This window comes from Eulemur rufifrons, chromosome 17, assembly GCF_041146395.1.
Source record: "Eulemur rufifrons isolate Redbay chromosome 17, OSU_ERuf_1, whole genome shotgun sequence".
In the NCBI taxonomy this organism is placed as follows: domain Eukaryota; kingdom Metazoa; phylum Chordata; class Mammalia; order Primates; family Lemuridae; genus Eulemur; species Eulemur rufifrons.
The window spans coordinates 51518965-51546102 of record NC_090999.1 but is presented as its reverse complement, the minus strand read 5'-3'; the positions used below and the strand labels follow the sequence as shown (position 1 = coordinate 51546102).

Sequence of the window (27138 nt, the reverse complement as noted above, 5' to 3'; positions counted from 1 at the left end):
GTAATCCTAGCACGCTGGGAGGCCGAGGTGGGCGGATCGTTTGAGCTCAGGAGTTCGAGACCAGCCTGAGCAAGAGCGAGACCCCATCTCTACTAAAAAAATAGAAAGAAATTATATGGACAGCTAAAAATATATATAGAAAAAATTAGCCGGGCATGGTGGTGCATGCCTGTAGTCCCAGCTACTCGGGAGGCTGAGGCAGGAGGATTGCTTGAGCCCAGGAGTTTGAGGTTGCTGTGAGCTAGGCTGACGCCACGGCACTCACTCTAGCCTGGGCAACAGAGTGAGACTCTGTCTCAAAAAAAAAAAAAAAAAAAGAATCTACTAGAAAGATGTACAGGATAATCTCATTTTTTAATATTAGAAACTTGTCTTCCTAGAAAAACAGGAAGATACAAACTAGATTTTAATAGAAATTATTCATGGGTATAAAATTATGAGCAATTTCAGTTATCTTCTTTTGCTTGTAAATATTTTCTACAATTTATACTGAAATATATATTATTTTTATAAACTAAAAAAGTTATTTTTTAAAACAAACTATCAGGTCATTATGATATGCTAAGTGAGGGGAAAACAAGATTTTTAAAAATCCATGTTGCTTATATATCCCTTAACTCTATAAAATATACATGCATAAAAAAAGAATGGAAGCAAATACAATAAAATATTACCAGAGGTATCCCTAGGTGATAGAATTAAGGATTTGTTTTTATTTTCTCATTTATTACTTCCTGTATTTTTCAATTGTTCTATCATAAGTATACACAGCTCTCATACTAGAAAAAAAGTTTGAGGGATGTATTTGCCCAGTGGGGTCAGTTTTTGTGTAGGAGACTAGATTATTCTGAAACCACTGTAATCACCAGATAATATATTACTGATTTTTAGTGTTTTCCCTCCCATCCCCAAAATACCTGAATAATACTACAAATTGTCAACAGTAGCAACTACAAAAATCATGATTAATCTTGAGAATCACACAAAATTCTAGGATTACAATTAAGTATATACCAAAATAACTAAAGAGTTTAAAATTTGCATGCATGATTCTAAAAATTAGAACCATTTAATGTATAGAAAATATTCAGAGTCATGTTATACAAGTACATTACTAAAAATTACTAGGTAGAAGGAGATTAACTACTTTCTGTCCCTATTAGAGAAAAGATAAAATGGGTTTGAGTGTTGGAAGTTTTACCTACACCATCAGCCATGTCAAGTCAGAGATGAGCTGAAAAATTAATCACGATTTGGATAAACACAAAAATTAACACTCACTGCGTTTCCACATGGTGGCTCCCATGTTCCCTTGCTAACTGAAAACATGAAAAGTGCACACCACAAAGTTAAATTGTAAATATAAAGTCCACAGGAAGGGTGAGAAAACTGGAAAACAGTCTTTCTCTGTTTTCTCAGAATTTTTAATTAGAGATCTGCCTATATATAATAGAACAGATGAATGGCAATACCTGGCTCAGAAAGTGTCTGCTGATTTCTTTCCAGCTCTCTATATTCTCTTTCTATATACTGTGATAAACCTTTAAAATAAGGTCTAAAAATACCCACCAAAACAAGCATGCTGTTTTATAAATGTGCCCTAAAATTCTAGTGGAAATACTTCACTTTCCATGATACTTAACCACTGAGATACAACTTTTTAATTGAATAAAACAATTTTTAAAACAACTCTAATGTTTTTTGTTTGTTTGGAGACAGAGAGTTTCACTCTGTTGTCCAGGCTACAGTGCGGTGGTGTCATCATAGCTCACTGAAACCTCAAACTCCTGGGCTTAAGTGATCCTCCTGCCTCAGCCTCCCAGAGTGCTAGGATTACAGGCAGGAGCCACCACACCTGGCCCCAATTCTAATGTTTTACACATATTATTCTACTCTAAATAAATTTATATTATCGTACTTGAAAATCTATCAAGGTAAGGTGCTATTTTTAACCATCCTCAATTATTTTTAAATTAACTACTCTTGACTGGGTGCGGTGGCTCATGCTTGTAATCCTAGCACTCTTGGAAGCCGAGGCTGGTGGATCGTTTGAGCTCAGGAGTTCGAGACCAGCCTGAGTAAGAGTGAGACTCCGTCTCTACAAAAACAGAAAGAAATCAGCTGGACAACGAAAAATATACATATAGAAAAAATTAGCTGGGCATGGTGGCGCATGCCTATAGTCCCAGCTATTTGGGAGGCTGAGGCAGAAGGATTGCTTGAGCCCAGGCGTTTGAGGTTGCTGTGAGCTAGGCTTATTCCACAGCACTCTAGCCTGGGCAAAGAGTGAGACTCTGTCTCAGAAACAAACAAAAAAAACTACCCTTATTTCACCTTTAAAGAAAAAAAAAAAAAAAAGGAGATATAGTAAAATGGTGTATGACAGTCATGGTAATTCTAAGCTATACATAAGCAGGAAAAAAATGCCCCAAATGCAACAAATTCCATATATAAAGTCATGCTAAACACAGATTTTTACCAACAAATACAAAATTAGATATTAAGTTTTTTCAGATAAGTACAAAGCACTATGCTATTACAAATGATTTACACAAACAACTAATAAATCTAACCTTAACATAAATATCCTTAAAATGCAAACCATACATTACCTCCACATGAATTATAGAATTAGATATTTTCCTAGTAAATGAGGTATAAAACTTCAAACTCACATTTTTTTAGATAACACTCAGAGAGTAAAAAATATTGTTTCTATTTTAACATGTATTTCTCGAAAGAGTCACTATGAACATTATTTTAGATTATATTTTTACATCTTCTTTAGCTAACCAAGTGAAAACTTCAATAATACACAGAGGTACTTTTATCAGGACATAAGACAGCAATAGGTAGTAGTAGTAAGGTTAGGAAACAGAACATAAGTTCAATGAAATCAATATAGTACTAGTACAGAAGCATCTATTTTTAACCCACAATGAAAGATCAGAGCCATAAAACAGGTTTTCCATTTTGAATCTAACTTCTTGACAGTCTGTATTTTGACCTTACAGTGGTCAAAATATTTAATATCGATGAAGCTAATGTCCCACTACCTATAAAGATCTAATGCAACAGAAAAATTGTTTTATGTTGCTGAGAGTTTTTAATTAAGTCTTTTATATTATTTTGTTTAGCAAATGACAGAATTATACACAGGTTTTTAAAAATCAAATGTGAAATTTCTATATACCATAAACCCTCAACATAATTTCGCCTCTGTATTGCTAATATAGTTCTTAAAATTATACAAACAAACATCCAGTAAACAGCATTTTATTTTATGACACTCTGTGATAATACAATAAATATACAAAACTTCCAACCCACTGAAAACATGCAACATTAGAGGGACAGATGGAGAGCATTTATATAGAACCATGACAGTCACCATGATGGCAGTGCAATATCACTGACAAAATATACAAACATCCTCAGATAAATAATCCAAGTCCCAAATTACAAATCACCGAGCAATGATTTTCCAGTGTTCAAACTTTGGCTTGAAATAAAATAGCCATGTTTAATATTGCAAACTGAAAAATGATGTGATATCTACTATGTGAAGACCATTCAGGACTGTAATTTTAGTATTAAATATAAAACACTAACAAATGCCAATCTTTTGCAGAGTGAAAATGTAAATATTTACTAATTATTGTTAATAGTGAATATAAGAATTTAAAGCTCCTTTCATACTTGATGAAACTGTAAGCATTGCCATAATTTTAATGTACACTCATGTTTTTAAAAAACATAATTTTCTCTCTTAAACTTGTATTAACCCAAATAACTGGATTTTAAAACGTTTTTCCCATCCACAGAAAAAAAAAATACTGTGGGTCATAATTATTCTTTGCTATTTAATAGTGCTACCTTTGGGGATTTCTACATAATAGAGAGAAACAATCCAATTCTGAAGGAAAGTCATCTCAGTATTTGTCAAATGTCTCTAATATATCTTTTATTTGTAGTTTAAAGAAAAACAAAAATGGGCTTGGGATATAAGTTAATGGTGGATTTAAGTGCTCTTGTATTTTGTGGTTCATGTTTTGAATGTGTATAAAATCCACACTCAATAAAGCACATGATGAAATAGATTTTCAATTATGATTACAGGCTCTGAAAAACTTGAACTGACTGGCTTGGCTGGTTGAGAATGTAAGTGGAGATTATCACTGATCAGAAATATTCATAAAAGCAGCTTTAAATGCATACTCTGAAGAATAAAAGAAGTATCTTCCCCAAGTATACTTAATTTCAATAAGGTCCCAAATAAATCAAAATGTAAACACCATCTGGATGGATCTGTGTTACCTAGTAACATGCTAAGCTTCATAAATAGTCAGAACTTGGCATCCAACCCCCCACATGAAACTTATTTTAACTCCAGATTTGGGGAGAATGGAAGTGATTTAACCATTTATGTCCATATGCCCATATTCTTTTTTTTAAAAAAGTGATTTACTGTCTCAAATAATATAATCCTTACTTTAAAATCAACTAATCACTGTCCATCATTCTGCAATCTTAAATTAGCTAAAGACTTCCAAAACACAATAGCATGACTTACAAATGCCTTTGAGTCATTTAATCAATATTAAAATCTATTCTAAGTTTGATCCCAATATAAGAACAAAGTTCTGTGCTACATAGTAACTGTAATGTGATTATCATAATTAATGCATTTAACTGTATTTGTACTTTCTTGCTTAGCGCAAGTTAAATGTTTTATTTTTTTCTATTGCTGAAAATTTTAGATGTATTCAGTCTGTCTCAAAAAATGAAAGACTTAGGTGTATTAGGGATTCAAGTACATGAAAAATGCCAGGGTCTTATTATTTGAGATGAGAAGCTAAAAGAAAAATCCCTTAAACATTGTACGTTCTTTTTAGACAAGGGTTAAGCTAGTCTTTTAACCTCTATTAAAAATCACATACACACACATCTCCAAAAAGAGCTGTCAAATACAATCTCAGTTCAATTAAAAAGAGTAGCCACAAGAATATACCAAAGTTTCCATATAGTAAAATTTTACTATATGAATGCCAAAAATTAAGGGAAAAAAGGAATTATTACCACTACATTCTACTGCATCAGTTAACTACCATCTGTTTTGGATAATGCACTGCATATTATATTCTCATATTGTACCCCAATAAATTCTAATTTAAAAGAAACTATTACATAAAATCATTTCTATGATTCCATGAACTCCTGAATCCTACAACCATAAGCAGTACAGAGCCCCAAATACTGTTTTAAGAAATGTGGTACTCATGCAAGATCAGAGATTGTTATCAAAATATCAACTACTCTAAAAAAAGAAAATAAAAAGAAGATAAAATTTACATTATCTACTACAAAATGCACACAGACTCTTCACTGGTGACTGAAACTGCTAAAAGCAAGCCAATTTAAAAATCCTTAAGTGTCTGCTGGCCTATTTGTTTCAATATAAATAGAGAAAAAAGAATGAAACATAGCTTCACTGTTCCAATGTGTAATCCTTGTCTCTAAAGATTCTTGAAAGAACTATTGCAGTTAGTATTAAATGTATTTTTAATCATAAGTACCATATTAATTTCAGTGTGTCACCACTGAAATAATTCACTGAACATCATCCCCCAAAAAATATGGAGAATATTTATTTAGCATGTAATATTTTTTTTTTCTGCAAGGGGCACTGAAATATTAAGAAACTCTTAAGTAATAAGGAAGTTTTTCTGATATTAGCCCATGCACAAGTGAACAGGAAATATCCATGCTGTGTGTACTGTGTGTTTTGAACATAAAAATATCTGTAGAATATACAGTAACTGGAGAAAAAAGTACAGTCAAAAGGTAACAGTGTATTGTTTAAAGATTCTCTAAATTTGGTTACCCTTGAAAGCATTCTGAGCTGCACTAGTTGCTGCAGTTGAAGCTGCATTTGCAGCTGCGGTCTGGACAGTTTTGTTGGACATTACACCTGTTGCAAATTCTTGTTGGGCCTTCTCAAAACTAGCACCTGTTGTGCGATACAGTCCATGTACCTAGAAACATACAAAAAAGAGAAGGTAAGTAGCATCTACACATTCATTTCCAGCAGCTCCTAAATTAATCTCAACACTACTTAGAGATGAAAGGACTAGTCGTAGCCATGACTCCTAAGATCCAAACAATTAGCCATCACACTGGCAGACAATATTGTATTTAAATATCTTCTTAACACAGGTTTTTCCTTTTTTCTCCAAGCAGAAGAGATGATTATGCCAATTCAAACCAAAAATAATTTAGAGAACAACTTCTTAGCCAATTGCAAAAAGCTATATTATCTTCTGCATCCAATTAGTTATGATATTGCAGCATTACAATAGAATGGCTTAAACATTGTAACAAGAGACAATCTGACTTTAATACATTAATTTACAATCCCAAACAATTCAAAGAGAACAATACCTTATCTTGTTCTATTTTGGCTAAATATACAACACTGACCCTATTATAATCAAATGGTATCACTTTATCATTTAATGTACCTAACACTCTTTATGTCCTTCAACACACTGCTGTTAACCACTGTATACAATTTACCTTTGTTTGGTCAAGTCCTAAAGAATGTACAAGAAGCACTTCCGGGAATGGCCTCTCTATAATGATTCATCACTCAAATATTGGGGTTTATTTTCAGCAGTAGAGTTCAAAATTTTTCTATCAGCATATGTTTTAAGCTGCATAATTAAACTATGAAGCTCATCAATACATAACATTACCCACTCAATTTAACACAAATTTGACAAAGGATAAGATAAAACAAATTAGAACAAACACTTACTTATTACATGCCCACAAACTATAAGGGCAGGGGAAGAGACAGATAAGCAAACCAGTAATTACACTGCACAGTGAGTGATTGGATCTAAATTAGAAGCTTGACTTAAATACAATCAAAGCAGGTTTGGGGAAGGGGCCAGTGCATCCAAGTCAGTTCTTTTTCCAAACCTGGATAGGAACTGGTAACTGTAGAGTGAACATGGAATAAGAAAAAGTATAATGGGTCAAAGACACTCAAGTCAAACTTGGCTACCAGGAAGTAGTTTCAGGAAGATAGATAATAGGGAGGATAGGTTGGCTTAGTGGGGAGGTGAGACAAGTTCTAAATAGTCATTCATTCCACAAATAGGGAGGATAGGTTGGCTTAGTGGGGAGGTGAGACAAGTTCTAAATAGTCATTCATTCCACAAATGTCTACTGAATACCTATTCTAGGCCTGCCACGGCAGGTAGGTGAAGATTTGGTTTGGAACTCAGGTGAGGACTGGGCTAAGACACAGACTTGGAAACCATGGGCATATGTTATAGACTGAATGTTTGTGCCCCTTGCCCAATTCTTATGTTAAAATCCTAACCTGCAATGTGATAGTACTAGGAGGTGTGGGTCTTTGAGAGGTGATTAAGTCATGAGCAAGAAGCCTTCATGAATAAGACTAGAGCTTTTATAAAAGAACCCCCACAGGGCCGGGTGTGGTGGGGCATGCCTATAGTTCCAGCTACTCTGAAGGCTGAGGCAGGAGGATAGCTTGAGGGCAGGAGAGTGCAAGATGATCATGCCTATGAATAGCCACTGCACTTCAGCTTGGGCAACAAAGCAAGACCCTGTCTCTAAAAAATAAAGACCCCAGTGAGCTCTTTCATCCCTTCCACCACTTGAGGACAAAGATGATAGCTGGCCACAAACCAGGAAGTTGGCCCCAACAAGACACCAAATCTGTCCATGCCTTGGATCTTGGACTTCCCAGCCTTTAGAACTGTGAGAAATAAATATTTGTTGTTCAGGCCACCCAATTTATAGTATTTTTGTTATAGCAGCCCAAAGGAACTAAGATAACATATAAATGGTAGCTAAAACCTTGGCATATATGAAATTATGGAGAACATGTAGCATAGAAAGAGAAGAAAATCAATTACAGAAACATATTAAGACACCAATATTTAAGAGGCACCCACAATAAGGAATGATTAGAAGAGGAATAGGAATAACCAGGGACTTCTCACTGATGTCAAGGGAAGAAAGCATATTAAGGCATGAAAAGCTGTCAGGGTACAAGACAAAAATAACCCAAACAGCCCAAGTGCTTTTGACACAGTGGTGAAAGCAAATGCCCTATTACTGTGCATCAAAATATAAAATGGTCAGGAAGAAAGAATACTGACAAGTACATATACTGGTAAACTCTAAAATTCTTTTCCCCTAGTACCTTAGCATTATAATAAATACAGAATTAATTATTTTTATTCCCTTTTAAAACCAAGTTTTCTAAGGAAAATTAAAGATACAGATAAATTATTACTCCTATGTTCAAGAAATTTATCTCACAGTGAGGACAAATGATTGGATCCTAGAAAAGTGTATGATAGAAATCTAACAAACCTTTACTTACTAGACCCAATCATAATGCAATGCAATTACAAGTTCACTTGTCTCTCTCTCCCCCTCTTCTCTCAAGTTTATGGTCATGTAATAAACAAATGTTAGTTCTATTTTCCTTTGTTATTATTTCCTTTATCAAATCTGCATTAAATTGAGCAGCTGATGCTATGTGTTCATGGGCTTCATATTTTACTGAAAATGTAATTCAAAGTCCAACAGACAGAGAGGCAAAATAAAGGTAGGAATAGCACATACTTCTCACAGTCTGTATCTATACAGAGACACAGAGAGCCACCTAGAGGGAAAAGACCACATATGTATTCAGTGCACAAAGCTCAAATACTGTACTAAATCCATTATATCCATGTGGAAAGGGCAGATTCCTGATTTTGGGGCTCCCCAAAAATGACAGGCTAATCATGAAGACCAACATCTCAAAAAGCTTATCATTTTCCTGTGTTTCACATTGATATCTACTGACAATTCACATTCTTTATGAAATCAGGAACAAAGTTTTAACATCAAGTACTATAATTTTTTAAAACTTTTTAAGAAATTAAATACTTGCTATCTCTTCTACTTACGAGAACTGCATTATTCCTAGAATAATACTTAGTTCTAAGAATATTACAGAAAAGGGATTAGGTTTGGCACTACTAATTCCACTACTTTCTAGGTGGCTGGTCACCACACAAAACCTCATTTATTTAACCACAAAACAAGGATATTTGTTACCCTATCTACTTCTCAGAGTTTTCCTAAGGATTAGATCAGAATGTATTTGTGGGTTATACTAACATAAATTAAAATTAACTTTTAAGTATCTGCAGAAGTGTCACAGCCAAAATGTAGATGCACCTCCAAAAGGGAGTCCTGTTTCCTTGATGCATGTTCAGATCTAGTACAATGCCACGGTGGTGTATGACAGAAAAACTGTATACTGTGGAAATTAAAGAACCATGAAAATTTATTTAAAATAATCTAGGCCGGGTGCAGTGGCTCACACCTGTAATCCCAGCGCTCTGGGAGGTGGAGGTGGGAGGATTGCTCGAGGTCAGGAGTTCGAGACCAACCTGAGCAAGAGCGAGACCCCATCTCTACTAAAAATAGAAAGAAATTATCTGGCCAACTAAAAATATATATAGAAAAAAAATTAGCTGGGCATGGTGGTGCATGCCTGTAGTCCCAGCTACTCGGGAGGCTGAGGCAGGAGGATCGCTTAAGCCCAGGAGTTTGAGGTTGCTGTGAGCGAGGCTGACGCCACGGCACTCACTCTAGCCCGGGCAACAAAGCGAGACTCTGTCTCAAAAAAAAAAAAAAAATAATAATAATAATAATAATCTAAACATGTTTTTATTAAAGCTTACAGAACATCATTTCAAGAAATCATGCTTTTTATTAATGTAAGATCCCTGTCATATCAAATTTTACCTTTAATAAAAGCAGGGAAAATAAAAACAAACAACATTAAGTATTTCTTTTATCCTTATTCTGAGTTTTAAAAAAACTCATGGATCCCTAAGCCTAATTTTTCCAATTAAACATTTCCTAGAAACCCTCTATGAACCCTCCTGCCCATGGATCTGGGTCAGACATATCTTCTATAACCCCGTGAGTCATCATTCTAGTTTCATCCTGTTCAAATTTCACTCATCCTTTAAGGCCTATCTCAAATACTGTTTTGTCCTCTTTCATGCCTCAACTAGCTGTGGCTCCAACTGTTGTGAGTACCTCCTATACTCTGTATATCTTTTAGGGCAGTGGTCCCCAACCTTCCTGGCACCAGAGACTGGTTTCACTGAAGACAAGTATTCCACAGATGGCGGAGTTGGGGGGACAAAACTCTGTGGCCCGGTCCCTAACAGGCCGTGGATGGACTAGTCTGCAGCCTGGAGGCTGGGGACCACAGTTTTAGGGCATGTATATTGTGTTTCTTCTTTTGTAGGGTTTATCTCCATGGCTTATTATACCCCACACGCTTTTAGTTCCCCCCAAAGGCAAGAGCTAATTCTACTCATTGTTATATCCCTCTAAAAAACATAGTTTAGTAACTTGAAGTGGAAGCCACTGAATAATTATTTATCTGTCTGCTAGGATTAAATGGCCCCAAATTTTCCCCATTGATAAAAAAAAAAAAGTTACCAAACAAGTACAAACAGTTCTAGTAAATTGTACCTGTGTTACAAAGTAAAATGCTCAGTTTACAGTTACCTCAAACATACTAGTTTACATCTACTATTTAATAGAATGGCTATGAGAAAAATGGAAAATAACAAGTGTTGGCAAGGCTGTAGAGAAACTGCTGGTGCAAATGGAAAATGATGAAGCCACAGCAGAAAAGAGTCTGGAGGTTCCTTAAAAAGCTAAACACAGAATTACCATAAGACCATGCTGCAATTCCACTCTTGGATATATACACAAAAGTAGTGAAAGCCAAGATTCAGACACTCATACACCAATGTTCACAACAGCATTATTTACAATAGCCAAAAGGCGGAAAAAAACCCAAGTGTCCAACAGTAGATGAATACAATGTGCTATATACATACAATGGAGTATTATTCAGTCTTAAAAAGAAATGAAGTTCTGATACAGGTTACAATATGGATAAACCTTGAAAACGTTAAGTGAAATAAGCTAGGTACGAAAGGAAAGGAAATATTGTATGATTCCATTTGTATGAGATACCTAGAATAGACAATTCATAGAGTCAGAAAGTAGATTAGAGGTTGCCAGGAGCTAGAAGTAAGGAAGAATAGAATTATTGCTTAATGATTACAGAGTTTCTATTTGGGGTGATGAAAAGTTTTGGAAATAGACAGTGCTGATGGATGTACAACACTGTGAATGCAATTAATACCACTGAATAGTACACTTAAAAATCATTACAATGGCAAATTTTATGTTACATATATTTTGCTACAATTAAAAAAATGTAAGATACCAAAAACCACTGAATTATATACTTTAAATGGGTAAACTGCATATGTGAATATTTCAATAAAGCTGTTGAAAATATGCATATAAAGATGATTTGGATGAAAGTATCATACATACAGCATTACAAATACCTATATACAAAGTTTAAAGATACCTAAGATAATTAATAATTTTGTTATATTAATGTAGATTTAGGCTCTACTAAGTAGCTAGCCTAGTACTTAGTGAAAAGGGTAACAAAATAAAAATTGGGGGAAAATTTTTTTAAAAAGTGAACATACTGGCCGGGTGCTGTGGCTCACACCTATAATCCTAGCACTCTGGGAGGCCGAGGCAGGAGGATTGCTTGAGCTCAGGAGTTTGAGACCAGCCTGAGCAAGAGCGAGACCTCATGTCTACTAAAAAGAGAAAAATTAGCCAGGTGTCATGGCATGTGCCTATAGTCCCAGCTACATGGGAGGCTGGGGCAGGAGGATTGCCTGAGCCTAGGAGTTTGAGGTTGCAGTGAGCTATGATGATGCCACTGCACTCTACCCAGGGAGACAGAGCAAGACTCTGTCTTGAATAAAAAAAAAAGAACACACTAGGGATAGCAACTGCGAACAGGATAAAAACAACTTGCTCAAGAATGCCATTTTTTCTAGGGATTCAAAATTATTACTCTATCTACTCTGTGTCCCCTGGGTGAAGATGACACATAACTGGACAAGCATTTTAATAGGCAATGTGAATCACCTGGAACTGATTCCTAATGAAGAATGACTACAGTGCTGGATGGTTCTGAGAGAGAGAGAGAGAGAGAAGTCGCATGACTGCTCGTGACTACAGAAAAACAGTATGGTAGAATTATCACCTTACTATCCTAGGTCCTAAAAGAAGTTTTTAAAAAGGGGTGAGCAACAGTAATGCTTTCAAAGTAACTACAACGTAGCCCTTGAACAACATTTAACTGCTGGGGTACACTTATATGTGGATTTTTCCCCCAGCCGAACTCAGATTAAAAATACAGTGTTTGTGGGATGCAAACCCCATCTATACAGAGGCTTTTCACGTGTGGGTTCTACAGAGCTGTGGGACTTCAGTATGCACAAATTTTGGTATATGTGGGGGAAGGGGAACCAATCCCCCACATATACTGAGGAATGACTGTAACAGTCACTTTTAACCTAAGATGACTATCACTTTATATCTTGTTAACAAAAAAAAAGCCAAATTCTGTAAAATAATTTTAAAGAGATTTATTCTGAGCCAAATTTGAGGACCATGACTCAGAGCCACGCCCAAGAAGCCCTGAGTACGTGGACCTGCTGTGGCTGGGATACAGTTTGGTTTTATACATTTTAGGGAAACAGGGGTTACAGGTAAAGTCATAAATCAATACGTGGGAGGCATACATTGGTTGGCCCGAAGAAAAGGTGGGCTATCTCAAAGGGGGGGGGCTTGCAGGTTATAGGTGGGTTTAAAGATTCTTTGACTTGTAATTGGTTAAAGACATGAAGCTTTGTCTAAAGGCTTGGAATGTTTTAAGATAAGGAGCTGTTTATCAGAGGTTTGTCTTGCATACCCTTAGGCCTGTAAATGGGTTTACAATGGATATTCCCAAAAAGGGAGGGGGGCATGATGAGGCATGTCTGACCTCCCTCCTCCTGGCAGGCAACTTAGTTTTAGGATATTCCTTTGGCCATGAGGGGGTCCATTCAGTCAGCCAGTGGGGGGGTGAGCCTTAAGATTTTATTTTAGTTTACAATATAACAGACTATCTCCACAAAGCATTTACTATAAAACACCAACTTAACTCATCAGCGAGACTTAATCATTATTCTGGGTAATATACCCAAGTCTATACTCCTATACAAATTAAAAGAATACCTGCCAAATAGATATTATAGTAAATAAAATTTAAAGCACCTGGGGAAACTTGTTTTTTTAAAGAGGCAAAAGAAATTTTTTCTAAAATTCTTTGGAAATGTAAGAAACCTCACTATTAAAAACTATTTTATTCATATGGATATGAAAGTCTATGAACAAACTCCTAAATTTCATGGAAAAGATAATCATTCAAAACAAGGTCCCAAAAGGAATACAAATTATGTACTATTTAGTAATTCCTTCCATATTATTCTAGCTCTTATACCAATTAAAAGATGGGAATATTTTTGGATTCCTCTGATCCATAGCCTCCTGTGACTCATTCATTCACTGTTACTTGACCCATTTATAATATCTCCCCCCTTAGCCCAAAACCATTATTCAATTCTAACAATTTACTATAGAAAGAGGACCTTTTAAAAAATACCATTTAGAAATAATCTGAGAGAAAATTTAAGAAATCTACTTGTGAAAGGTAAGGATTGAACTTATTTATCTATGTATATGTATGAGACATATACAGCCTTTCAAGACTTGAAATTTGGATTATAAACCAACACTATGAGGGAAACAAAGACATCACAGTCTCATACTGGGCATTCTACACACCAGTAATTACCTACTCCAATTATGCAAGACTTCAGAATGCCAACAAAATTCTCAAAATTATATTCATTTCAATTAGAATAAGTATATACCACAGAGAACATTTAGCTGGGGCTGGATAGAATAGCTTAATAAAATCCAATAGTTCTAGAGCCAAAATAGTGTGCACAGAAAAACTTTAGACAACATTAACTGTTCATGAAGAGCCTGACCCCTAGTGGTTATAAACTATGGCTACACACCCCCAAAGGATGTTTTGGTTATTAAACAGCCAGTTTTGAGCAAATGTGAATAAAAAAATAAAAAGAAAAACCAGTTGTTTTTATTGGACCTAAATTTCTATCACAGTAGGAGAAACTCCTGCCTTTAAAATATGAAAGCTAACTCAAATTATATTTTAGCTTATATTATCCCTATTTATTGTACTTCATAAAATCATACCAAAAAAACTCATCCAAACTTACTTTGCAGATAAAGAATAGGAGACCCAGAGAAGTTTAGGGACTTATACAGCACCAACAGATAGTGGAAACATAAAAAGAGAGGTAACTGGTAACTACTTTAACTATGAGGTAAAAAAAATTCAACTAAAATTTTAGATAAATATCAGACAAATAAATGCATAATTCTCATATCAATACTTTTATTTGGGAAACAATCATATTTCTTTTAAATGCCTGGCATACGAGCACAGCCCTATGACTTTTCCTTCATGGGCTGGATCCTGAAAAACTGTGTACCTGGAAAACCGAAGGGGAAAAAAACTGCAGAGTGATGTACACAGTCGTCCATTACACAACAGCTGCAAAACACATACTTCCTTCACACCCTGACTCTACTGATCATCTGTGCCACGTATGTCCCCCCGCCCTGACGACCACTGCTGGGTAAAATCCCCTCCTCACTCTGCCCACGGCAGACTCTTACATTCACTCCGTAATATACTTTCTAGGCTTCACTTACCTCAAGAACTCAGTATTTCCCAGTCTAGAAGTCCAGCCCACAGCTCTTCTCCTTGCTCCTAACTGATATATCCAAAAGCCTACTGAGTATTTATATTTTAATGCCCCACCAGTATTTTAAACTTCCCATATTCAAAGTAGAAAACATGTTGATCCCCAAACCTGCTTTTCTTGCATTCTCTCTTCCTGAATGGTCCATCATCTAAAAACCTGGGTGTCACCTTTGAGTCTTCCCTTGTTCCCTACTTCCAGACCCAAGTCAAATTAATCGTTACCTGATCGTTTTCTCTTGACTACATTAACTTCACACTTCCTTAGTTCTGTAACGATAAAGGCCATTTCCTTAGTTCAGGCCACCATCATTACTAAACAATTTCTGATTTCATCTCCCAGTCTTAGTTTTTCCAAGCACCACATCCTGTCCCACAAATCTCAAATCTATTCCAGGATAATCTCTTTAAAGCTCAAATCAGATCAATTCAGTTACTCTCCACCTTAACACTCTTCTATGGCTCACTACCCCTTTGTGGAGAATATTCAAACTTAACAAGGTTTCCTAGTTTACCAGGCCTTGGCGGATGTAACTACAGTTTATGAATTCAATCTCATCTTCCCCTATCCTCCACCACCAACAGTCTACATTTTTCCCAGTCCTAGCTCATGCACCAAGTTTATCTCCCCATCCATTCTGAGCTACTTTTAATTCCCTGAATTTGCCATGTTATTTCCTGCAACTAGGTAGGAACATGGCATCCCTGCTACCTGGTACCTACTTAACCTCTTCCCTGACCCTTATCCCTTTATTCCACAACTACAATGATGAATAGTCATTGTATCTCAGCTGAGGCAATACTTAAAAAGACTTCATTACTTAAAAAGACCTCCAAAACATGCTTAGGTATCCCTCTCTCCCTATACTCACCTCTAAAATAGTCATCAAATCACTGGATTGTGGTGCCCATTCGTTTCTCTTCCACATCGATACGTGAGCTCCTTGAACTTATGCATGGCACAGTGCCTGGCACACATAATCCATGCTCAGTAACAGTTGTTTAACAAATGAACGAAACCTGCAACATACCACAAAACCCTCTACTATACTCTAAATTTATTACATTTCTGGTATTATGAAACACTCTCAATAATACATCTGGAATAATAAAGGAATTCTAACAAGAATGGTGCTATGTTCAGTTTTATGTGTCAATTTGGCTAGGCCACAGTCCCCACTTATTCAATCAAACACAAATGTAGGTGCTGTTGTGAAGGTATTTTGAAGATGTGATTGGTACCTACTATCAGTTGACTTTAAATGAAGAAGACTATTCTGGAAGATCTGGCTATGCCTCACCCAATCAGGTCTTAAGAACAGAACTGGGGTTCCTCTGAGGAAGAAGAAATCCTACTTAAGACCAGAGCTTTGGCTTCTGCTTGAGACTTCCAGCCTGCCCTTCCTCACAGCCTGGCCCATGGATTTCAGACTTACTTAGCCAGCCCTAACAACCGTGTAAGCCAATTCTTTGAGATAAACTTCTTCATTCTGTTCCGTTTCTCTGAGGGAAAACTGACCAATAAAGAGCACCTACTAAACAAAAGTAAATACTAAACCAGATTCTGAATTATAAAATGATACTAAAGGGGTCAAAAAGATCAGAAAGGAAAACTATTTTTTAATTGAGGAGGCCTTGTGCTATGCTATTTACATTCATTGTTTCATTTACTCCTCACACCAATCCTACGAAAGTAGTTATTATTCCCATTCTTTCTTTTATTCAACCAATATTTGAGGGCCTTTCACATGCCAATCACTGCCTGTCACTGATCCAGATGTGAGGAACAACCTGAAAGCATATAGACCAGGTCCCCACTTTCATGCAGCTTGGAGTACAGGTGAGGACACTGAACCTGAGTGTTCATAGGTATCTCTCTCAGGTCACACAGCTGTAAGTGAAGGCGTGGATTTCAACCTGAGTTGTACGGTTCCAAAGCAAAACTCTGGCTCTTCTCATTTAATTCCAATGCTAAGGACTTGTTGGCCCTGGAGGGGCTTCACAAAACTGGGTACCCAGAATATGTGTACTAAAGGTATGTCAACTGGCTCAGGTCCCACAGTGAGCAATACAGAGAGTAAGTTCCCTCAAGAAAACCGAGTATGACAAAATCCCTAAGACATGAGGTGATGAGAAAGATTCTGTGGAAGAGGCAGCAAGATCTGTGTTGGGTCTTAAAAGAACATCTACTGATGTCTTCAACTGGAAGATAAATTAATCCATGGGTTAAAAAGCACAGCTTAAACAAAATCTGGAACAAAGGGATGTAGATGACATATTTGAAGAAAATGAGCAGTACAGTTTGACTAGTGTAGAAAGTGTGGATCCAGGAGCTATGAAGTGTCACCACTAACCCTCCTCCCACAAACCCATTTCCCAACCCCAAGTCCATGTCAAAAATCTGCAGAGTGCTGCTTTGTTGGGTTAGTGTTTTATAGGTTAATATAGTAACTATATATAAAATGGACTTAAAAAAGGGTGAGGGGCTGTGAATGACCTGTAAAAAAATTTTCTAGAGGATGGGAATGGAAAGGAAGAGAAAGATGAAAAGGACTCTAAGAAAGTGACTAACAAAGTAATGGAAGCACTGACAGAAGCAGTCCCAGCACTGACGTACGGTTACAGGGAATCACAAAGTGCTTAGTCAATCTCCTTCATAATAGCTACTCAAGGTACTCAATAAATGTTTCTTTTTAAAAAGCAGCTCCACTCAGACAAAACTTGTATACTATGCAATTGATCCTTTTAAAATATACCATTCATTGGTTTTTGGTATATTCATAGAGTTGTGAATACAACATCTATACAACCTAATATTAGAACACTTTCATTACCCCAAAAAGAAATCCCTTAATAATTAGCAGCCACTCCCCACCCCACCCACAAGCCATAGACAACCACTAACCTACTTTCTGTCTCTAAAGATTTGCCTGTTTGGGATATTTCATATAAATGGAATCATACAATATGTGTTTCTTGAATATGAGTCACAACATCTTGAAAGAGAGCTAGTGCTGAGAAGAAAGTGAAGAGTTTATGAAGCATTACTGTAAGGTGATACCAATCAACTAGAGATGTAACAAAAGGTTTAAGCAAAGCATTATCTTTTCTAACTCTAGGATTCTAGGTCACCCAGGTAGAGAAGAAACTGTGGAGTAACAATGAGAAGAAACAATGAGGATGAAATTTCCCCCTACCAAATTGTATAGCAAAGAGCTAACTGCATTTAAGACATTTATTTATGAGCTGGGTAAAAAGATGGAGGAGAAAGAAGAGCCAGAGAGGCAGGAGAATGAGAACACAATTACAAAGGCCTAGGAAAAGAAGCCACTCATGGTGTAGAAAGCTGCAGAGGTCAAGGAGGAGAAAAACTGGAAAAAGACTATAGGATTTAGTAATTTTAGAAAGCTGAGTTTCAGTAGCATGTGTGTTTGGTGCAGAGAAGTTGTTAAACCTTCTAAGAGAGAAAATCAGTAGCAAAATATGGACAGAAAAAAAAAAACATAACCTCCTCTCAGTAGGTTTTGAGAAAGATAAAAGGTAAATGTATGAGTAAAGTATTTCAAATCTGCAAAGAGGTTTTAAATATAAGGTAAAATTGGCCAGGCACGGTGGCTCACGCCTGTAATCCTAAAACTCTGGGAGGCCGAGGTGGGTGGATTGTTTGAGCTCAGGGATTCGAGACCAGCCTGAGCAAGAGTGAGACCCTGTCTCTACTAAAAAATAGAAAGAAATTATCTGGACAACTAAAAATATATAGAAAAAATTAGCTGGGCATGGTGGCGCATGCCTGTAGTCCCAGCTACTCAGGAGGCTGAGGCAGAAAGATTGCTTGAGCCCAGGCGTTTGAGGTTGCTGTGAGCTAGGCTAACGCCACAGCACTCTAGCCCCGGCAACAGAGTGAGACTCTGTCTCAAAAAAAAAAAAAAAAAAAAAAAAGGTAAAATTATTTCTATGCGTTCTTTGTACATATGCTCAAGTTACCAAATTGGGGGGGTGGGGATCAAGAAAAAAATTTTATAAAGACCTATTTTCTTTAAAGTGAGATCCACCAAAAAGCCTATCATTTTAAAACATAGGTGTTATTCTCAGGGTCTCCATATCATGTTTGAACACATGAAAAACATCTATCTAAGACACAATAAAACTTTAAATAAATAAAAACATTGGTATATCCCCCATCCTATGTAATGATTCTTTTTTAAGGCTGTGAAAACAGACATGAGAATTCTACAGGACGAAGTGTAGTTAAGGTGATTGGGCAGTTACTAAAAACAAAAGTCATGTCCATAACACAGCCTAAATCTGTCACCAGCTCACTCTATATACTCCTGGTGTCTTTCAATTTTAAATATGGATAAAATGCACACATCATACAACAATTTTATTTCTCTTTATGAATCAGGCTAATATGCTTCATATTCAAAAAAGGAAATGAGAGTATATAAAAAAATTCAAATTTAAAAAACAAGGTTGATATTTTTAATTCAAGAAAGAAGCCTTCAGTTAACAGGATTTTAAAATATTCTCTTTTTACAGGAAGTTCAAAATGTGATGCAATGTTCTAAAATGTATCTATGTATAACTTTTAACTGTAAAAAGTAATCCTCAAGGAGCAAACTTGCACAAAAACAAAATGGCTTAAGATTACACTGAATTAACAGCAAAATGGGAAAATGAGAACTTTATATGACATTTACTACACAAATTTACAGACATAAAATCTCACTTACTTTTTTAAACATAACTAGTGAGATGACTGCTGATGCTGTGAAAAGGGCTGCTATGATTATCATCATGATTCCAACAGGAATATTTTGGTTGAGACCAGTAAGGGATGAAATCCAACCACTACAGAGTAATAAAAAAAGTACAATTAGGAAAATAAATTAGTGCACACTTTTAAGAAACAGCATAATAACTACACATATTTGGCACTTGTGAGCCAGGCAATGTTCAAGTTCTTTATGTGGATTAACTCAATTCTCACAGCTACCACAGTAAGACAGATGATGTTTCTAATCTCCACTTTACAGATGAGGAACTGAGTCACAGAGAAATTCAGTAACTTGCCCAAGGTCACACAGCTTATTGATGGCATAGTCTGAATTCAAAAGCAAACCAAACTCCAGAGCTTCAAGTATTTACCACTAGATTCATTTTTTAAGCCTATGAGTCCAATATTACATTTTTTTAAATGTTAATTTTAAATTCTCAATTATGAAATATTTGCAAACCACACACTGAAAAAAGGATTAGCATCTAGAAATATAAAGAACATTCAAAACTCAATATTACAAAAAAAATTCATTTAGAAAATGGGCAAAAAAAATGAAGAGATATTTCACCAAGAGGACATAAAGATGGCAAATAAGCACATGAAAAGATTTTCAACATCATTAGTCATTAGGGAATTACAAATTGAAACCACAATGTGAAATGACTACATACCAATCATGACTAAAACAAAAAATATTGACAACACCAAATACTGATGAGGTGGTAGAGGGTAAATCACTTATAATTGTTGGTGGAAATGTAAAATGGTACAGCCATTCTGGAAAACAGTTTGTCAGTTTCTTAAAAAAAACTAAACATGTAACTTTCATATAATCTAAAAATTAAACTCTTAGACATTTATTTCAGAAAAAGGAAAACTTATGTTCACACAAAAACCTGTTCATGAATGCTCACAGCAGCAGCTTCATTAGTAATAAGCCAAAACTGGAAACAATGCAGATGTTCATCATCTGGTGAATGGTTCAACAAACTGTGACACAACCACACCACAGACTACTACTCCAGAATAAAAAGGAATAAACTACTGATACACATAACAACCTGAATGAATCTCCAGAGAACTATACTGAGTGACAAAAGTCAAAGGCTGCACACTATATGATTCCATTTCTATAACCTTGAAATGACAAGACAACAGAAATGATGAACAGATTAGTGGTTGTCAGGGGTCAAGGAAGGAGTGGGAACAGGAGAGCTGTGAGTGTGGCTATTAAAACGCTACATGAGAAATCCTCTAGTGATGGAAATATTCTGTATCTTGACTAGCAAGGTCAAGATCCTGGTTTTTATATTTTACCGTATTTTTGCAAGATTTTACTATTGGGGGAAATTGGGTAAAGGGTACCTGGGATCTCTCTGCTTTATTTCTTACAACTGTATGTGAATCTACAATTACTCCAAAATAAAAAGTTTAACATAAAAAATCTGAATTAAATGTGGTCTATCTTAAAACAGTTCATTCTGTATGCAACCTCATTAGGAGACTTTCTGTGCTGTTTAAGTCATAATACATGGTGTTATCCTCAATTTTAGCATTTTTCCCATATTTATGCTAAAGAGCAAAAGAAATTACTTCAATTTCACAAGAGTGAAAAAAAAAATCCTTGTGCTGTTAAAGCAAGCAGTGTGTTTAATTACACATTTAAAGCATTTCCTTTCCCTCAAATGCCAAAGATTAGACACTACTTAAAATAATAAAAATTCCTTTTTCCAAGAACTGATTTAAAATATCTATATAAATTCTCTGCGTGTATATATGCCAATTAAGAGCTCTGCAAAACTGCCAATAGTTGTCTGACAGCCAATCATTACTCCGATTAAGTAACAGCATACTAATTTAAGTCCTTAGCACACTCTAATTACATGCTTATTTCTACTTTATGTATATAGTGGAACAAATCTGCATCACACATGCTTCTGACAGACAAGAATTCATATGAATGCAACTCAGTATAAAAGAAAGAAGGGAGGGTAGGAACATTTTAGAGATGTGTACTCTTCCACCCACCATTTCACTCAAGGAATGTTTGCTCCAAGGTGTAAGAGGAACATAAATCTATTACCTCCTAGTTTAGGTCCAGATAGCCTCAGTTTCCCCCATTGAGTGAGCATCCTGCCATGATGAGAAGGATTCTACTGTTTAAAAATATATGTGTGCAGTGATTCTACCTTTCAAAGGTAAGTGTTCATGTATGTATATGTGTGTACGAAAACATGCATCTGCATATCTAAAATAGTGCTCTATATGTAATAGGCAACTTTTTTCTTAAAATCCTTTAAGTTTTCTTCTGTCCCTTCCATAATCTTTGGCCCTCACCTCTCTCACCACTCCTCAGTCTCCTTTGCACTCTTCCTTAGTGCCCATTACATACACGTTCTATTTAAACTAGACATAATGTACAGTTTTTAAAAATGGAAATATAATCTTTAAAGAGAATGGTTTGTCCAAAGATTATGCCTTAGGACATTTTAAAATAGAATTTTTAAAAAATCATTTTTGCTTTTATTTACTTTTGCTAATCTGGCTTTTCTGTGTAAAATATTTTAGGAAACTAAAAATTATATAACAACATTAGATTAATAGCTTAAAACTAATAAATAACTTACCAATTGCCCCAATTATGAAATCCTGCAGCCTGGAGTACATGTACAGCAAACTGACAAATATATACGAAGAAGAATACAAAGAATCTGAATGAACTGTCACTCCTTTAGGAAAAAAAAAAAAGAAAGAAAAGAAAAAAGGGGGAAGAAGGAGAGAAAGGAGAAAATTGTCATTTTTTCTCATTACCTTTAAATTCACATGCAGACTGACATTCAAACTTTAAAAAATAATACAAACCAAAAAAAAGTGGCAACTACCTCAACTACCTTGAAATTGAAACAGTATCATAATAATTCATGTGAACCTTTCATGCAAATACTAGATATCATTATTACAATCTCACTTTGTCCTTTTAATTCCAACTGCACCACAAACCCATCTTGACAAAAAAATGCATAGTTTTCCTTTAATAAACAGCTTCACAGGATTATACTTTATAATAAACTACAAATATTTAAAATATACAATTTGAAAGTTTTTTTGACATGTTGTATACCTAGACCCTCCCCAATCAATACAGCAATCATATCCCAAAAGCTTCCTTGGGCTCCCCCCTCGGTAAACCCTCCCTACCCTACCCACTGCTTTCTGTTCCTATAGTTTGCCTACTTTAGAGTTTTATATAAATGGGATTATATTAATATATACTCTTTTTTCTTATCTGGCTTCTTTCACTCAGTACAATTATTCTGCTCGTATTGTGGCACGTATCAAAAGTTTGTTCCTTTTCATTGCTTAGTATTCCATTGTATAAATATACCACAGTTTATTCACTGTTGATGGGCACGTAGATTGTTTTCTAGTTTTTTACTATTATTAATACAAATAAAGCTGCTATGAATATTCATGTATCAGTCGTCATACAAATACACATTTTCTTTTTTCTTGGGTAAATACATACAAGTGGAATGGCTGGAACATACGGTGGGTGTATGCTTAATTTTACTGTTTTACAAAGGGGTTGCTCCGTTTTACATTCCCATTGGCAGAGTATGAGTATCCCAGCTCCTCCGCACCTCACTAACACTTGGTATGGTCAGTCTTTTTAATTCTAGCTATTCTAATAGGTATATAGTGGTATCTTATTTGGTTTTAGTTTGCATTTTCCTAATGAGTAATGTTGTTGAGCATCTTTTCAGGCGCCTTTGTCATCTATAGATCTTTGGTGAGGTGTTTATTAAAATCTTTTTCTGATGTTTTAGTTGCATTGTTTTTTCCCTTATTGTTGAGTTTTCAGAGTTTTTTAAAAACATATATTCTGGAAATCTAAGTCGTCTTTCAGAGACATGCCCAGCAAAGATTTTCTCCCAGTCTGTGGCTTGTCTTTTCCTTCTCTTAACGGGAGTTAGGCACAGTGCTAAAAAGCATATTAACTATCATATTTTCCATATACCAAACACTGGAAAGCTCTGCAAAGTGTAAACTAATAAACTGAAGCAATACAATCATCCATGATTATTAAATTCCTGTGAGATGCTTTAGGGAAGGGCTAGGCAAAGCTGAGGAGCTCTAAAGAACCACAAGAGCCCCAGGAGGAGGGCTATACCTGAGCTAGAATCAGAAAAAGTCCAGGAGAAAAAACATTATCGGAGTAGAAAGATTTCTACTGGCATTCAGAACCAAAGGTGCTGGATCTTAGATAAGGAAGAAATTAGGAAGCAGATCGTTTAAATAACTCAGCTTGTACATTAGCCATTTTAAACCAAAGAAAGAATAGAAATATAGTTAGAAAAACACTATAAATTGATTTAAGTTAAGTGGTTTAGATTATAATCTACCTCAGTTTACAATTAAGTACTTACGGTATCACCAATATTTATCATAATAAATCCATGTCATCTATTAATATTTCCTCATCAGAATAAATAAAAGCTTCCTACTGCTTGCTATCTTGGCTCTTTCAGATCAAAGCCTACTGGAAGGCAGGGCGGGGTGGCTCATGCCTGTAATCCTAACACTCTGGGAGGCCGAGGCGGGTGGATCACTTAAGGTCAGGAGTTCGAGACCAGCCTGAGCAAGAGCGAAAACCCGTCTCTACTAAAAATAGGAAGAAATTATCTGGTCAACTAAAATATATATAGAAAAAAAAAAAAATTTAGCTGGGCATGGTGGCGCATGCCTGTAGTCCCAGCTACTCGGGAAGCTGAGGCAGTAGGATTGCTTAAGCCCAGGAGTTTGAGGTTGCTGTGAGCTAGGCTGATGCCACGGTACTCACTCTAGCCCGGGCAACAAAGCAAGACTCTGTCTCACAAAAAAAAAAAACAAAAAAAAACACGCCCACTGGAAAACTGAATTTCAAATACACAAGTGGTTTTCGGTTTAATGTTGCAGCACAGTTTTAACAGAAAAGTTCTTCCCTAAATTATTAAAAAATGAGAAAATAAATTTATATTATCTTATAAAATTTATTTCACATGCCAAATCAATACCAGAGATATTAATTTCAACTATAGTTTGGGGGAATAGGGGAAGATAAAAGTATTTCAGCATTTCAAAAGAGCTAATGGAAATGTTACATTTAACAATAACAAGGGGGCACAAATTAACTGAAGTACAATACTAAACACCTTCACCTTTGGTAACTCAACACAGTGGATAAGAGCTCGTACCTTTAAAGACAGACTTGGGTTTGAATTCAGACCCTTCCACTCAAAGGTGTGTAACTTTGGGCAAAATACTAACCTTGAGATTTTCCAAATGCAAAATGAGAGTGACAGTGGAACCTGCTTTTATGTGAATAAAATATGTAAAGTGCTTAGCTGGGGATGCAAAGGCATATAGTAAGCAATTAATAAATGTTACTTGTTGCTACCTCTATTACACTACTACAATACTGCAACAAAATAAACTGTTTTGCTCAAAGAAGTGGCATTAGGCTGTTGATAAGATAGCGAACATTTCTATGGCATGGTTGGTAACTTAATCACTACTACAAGAATTAGGCCGGGCGCGGTGGCTCACGCCTGTAATCCTAGCACTCTGGGAGGCCGAGGCGGGTGGATCGCTCAAGGTCAGGAGCTCGAGACCAGCCTGAGCGAGACCCCGTCTCTACTAAAAAAAATAGAAAGACATTATATGGACAACTAAAAATCTATATAGAAAAAATTAGCCGGGCATAGTGGCGCATGCCTGTAGTCCCAGCTACTCGGGAGGCTGAGGCAGTAGGATCGCTTAAGCCGAGGAGTCTGAGGTTGCTGTGAGCTAAGCTGACGCCACGGCACTCACTCTAGCCTGGGCAACAAAGTGAGACTCTGTCTCAACAAAAAAAAAAAAAAAAAAAAAAAAAAAAAAGAATTAAGACAGACATGAAATTCTTGATGATGTAAAGGAATTAGAATAAAAAGAATCCTAAGAAATAGAGCTGCTTCTCTCGTCCTAGTTACTTGAGGGATCCACAACTGTCTAAACCAGCCCTTTCTTCCCTCCTAATAACTTTATACTGAAATCAATTCTTTCTCTAGAAGAGAGAAAGAGGGACCATTGAAAAGTTGGGACCATGAACTTTCCAAATTGTACAAAAAATTCTGCATATGTGTGCTTTTTCAGGAAGAGGATTAAAAGATTCTAGATTTATGATGGAGTCTATAACTTGAAAACTATTAAGAACCACTCACTAAGCTAGTCTAGGTAAAAAAGCACAGGACTGGAATGAAAGACTCTGAACTCTCTTCCCACCTATGTTCTGCCAAAAGCAGAGGGATACAATGAAAAGTTCACTTGAAATGAAATTATAAACTTGAACAATATTAAGCCTAGATTACAACCTGGGTTCAAGCTCTGGATCCTCTATACTTGACTGGCTCTATTTTGTAAAAACAGTTAACATTTGTTGAACATTATGTGCCATTATTACCCATTCAATCCTTATAACACCCCCAATGAGGTAGACACTAATACTGACTTCATTTTACTGATAACAGATTTAGAGAGGTTAAGTAATTTAAATATGTAGCTAGTGACAGAAATGCTGAGACTTGTCTGTGTATCTATAAAGTGAATGTTCTTAACCATGTGATAAAATTACCTCTAAGATATTATTTCAATTCCATCTTCTCCAAGAAATCTAATTATCAATCAACAGAACACCACTATTTAAAGTTAAGTAAACCCCAAGACTCAATGTAGTGTTTCTTTTTATCCCCCAGAAGCAAATAATCACAATAAAAAAAAATTTTCCCTTGTGCAATGTTTTTCTCTTGAAAACACCTTTTTCAATCTAGTGTTTTTTACATAAGGAGAGCTTATAAATCTACTTTTCATTTACTACAGTTTAGGTCATTTAAAAATACTCAGACAAATAACAGACAAAATAATATTTTATTAAAACTATTACTTGATTAGTCAAAGATTTTAATGAGTGACAACCAAAAACCTCACAATTGTATTGCCAATGTAGAAAGCATAAACAGTTAAAGTAAGCCAGTAGCCAACCATTTTCATATTACCTTTGAACAATAAAACTAAGCTATTTAAAGGAAAGCAGAAGTCAACATTGGTTAGATCCTAGGTTACAAATGAACTGTTTTCAGGATGTTACATAGGCTACGCTCTTATAAAGCAGACAACTCAAACATTTTTCTACAAATATTCCTCTACGATGCCTGTATCAACAGAGAATACTGAACATAAGAGTTTGAGTTTTGACACATCTAAAATATCACATCATAAAACTATTTCTAATGCTTTTTATGTCACAAAGAACAATTTAATATTAATTCTCTTACTTGATTTGACTCTTACAAAGAGTTGTATCACTCTTATATGACAAGTTTCCTAACTATTTAATCATGTATTTTAAAAAATCCTCTTTCCCCCTAAACTCTTCCCTCAAGTGTTAACGTAACCTCAAATTCTCAATTAACTATCTTTACATTGTAGGTCAAGATAAAGTATG

The 27138-nt window shown here is 35.7% G+C and overlaps 1 protein-coding gene across 2 annotated transcripts in view; it reads right to left on the bottom strand.

Moving 5' to 3' along the window:
* Positions 1-4243: 4243 nt before the first annotated feature.
* SCAMP1 (secretory carrier membrane protein 1) overlaps positions 4244-27138 on the bottom strand; it is an 89207-nt gene continuing 66312 nt past the window's right edge. For both annotated transcript variants that reach the window (XM_069492017.1, XM_069492018.1), the window contains 3 exons: positions 22247-22348; positions 19573-19690; positions 4244-6035 (listed from right to left, as the gene is read on the bottom strand). In XM_069492017.1, coding sequence (XP_069348118.1) covers positions 5871-6035; positions 19573-19690; positions 22247-22348 — 385 coding nt within the window. In that variant the 3' untranslated portion in view covers positions 4244-5870. The remainder of the gene's footprint in view (positions 6036-19572; positions 19691-22246; positions 22349-27138) is intronic.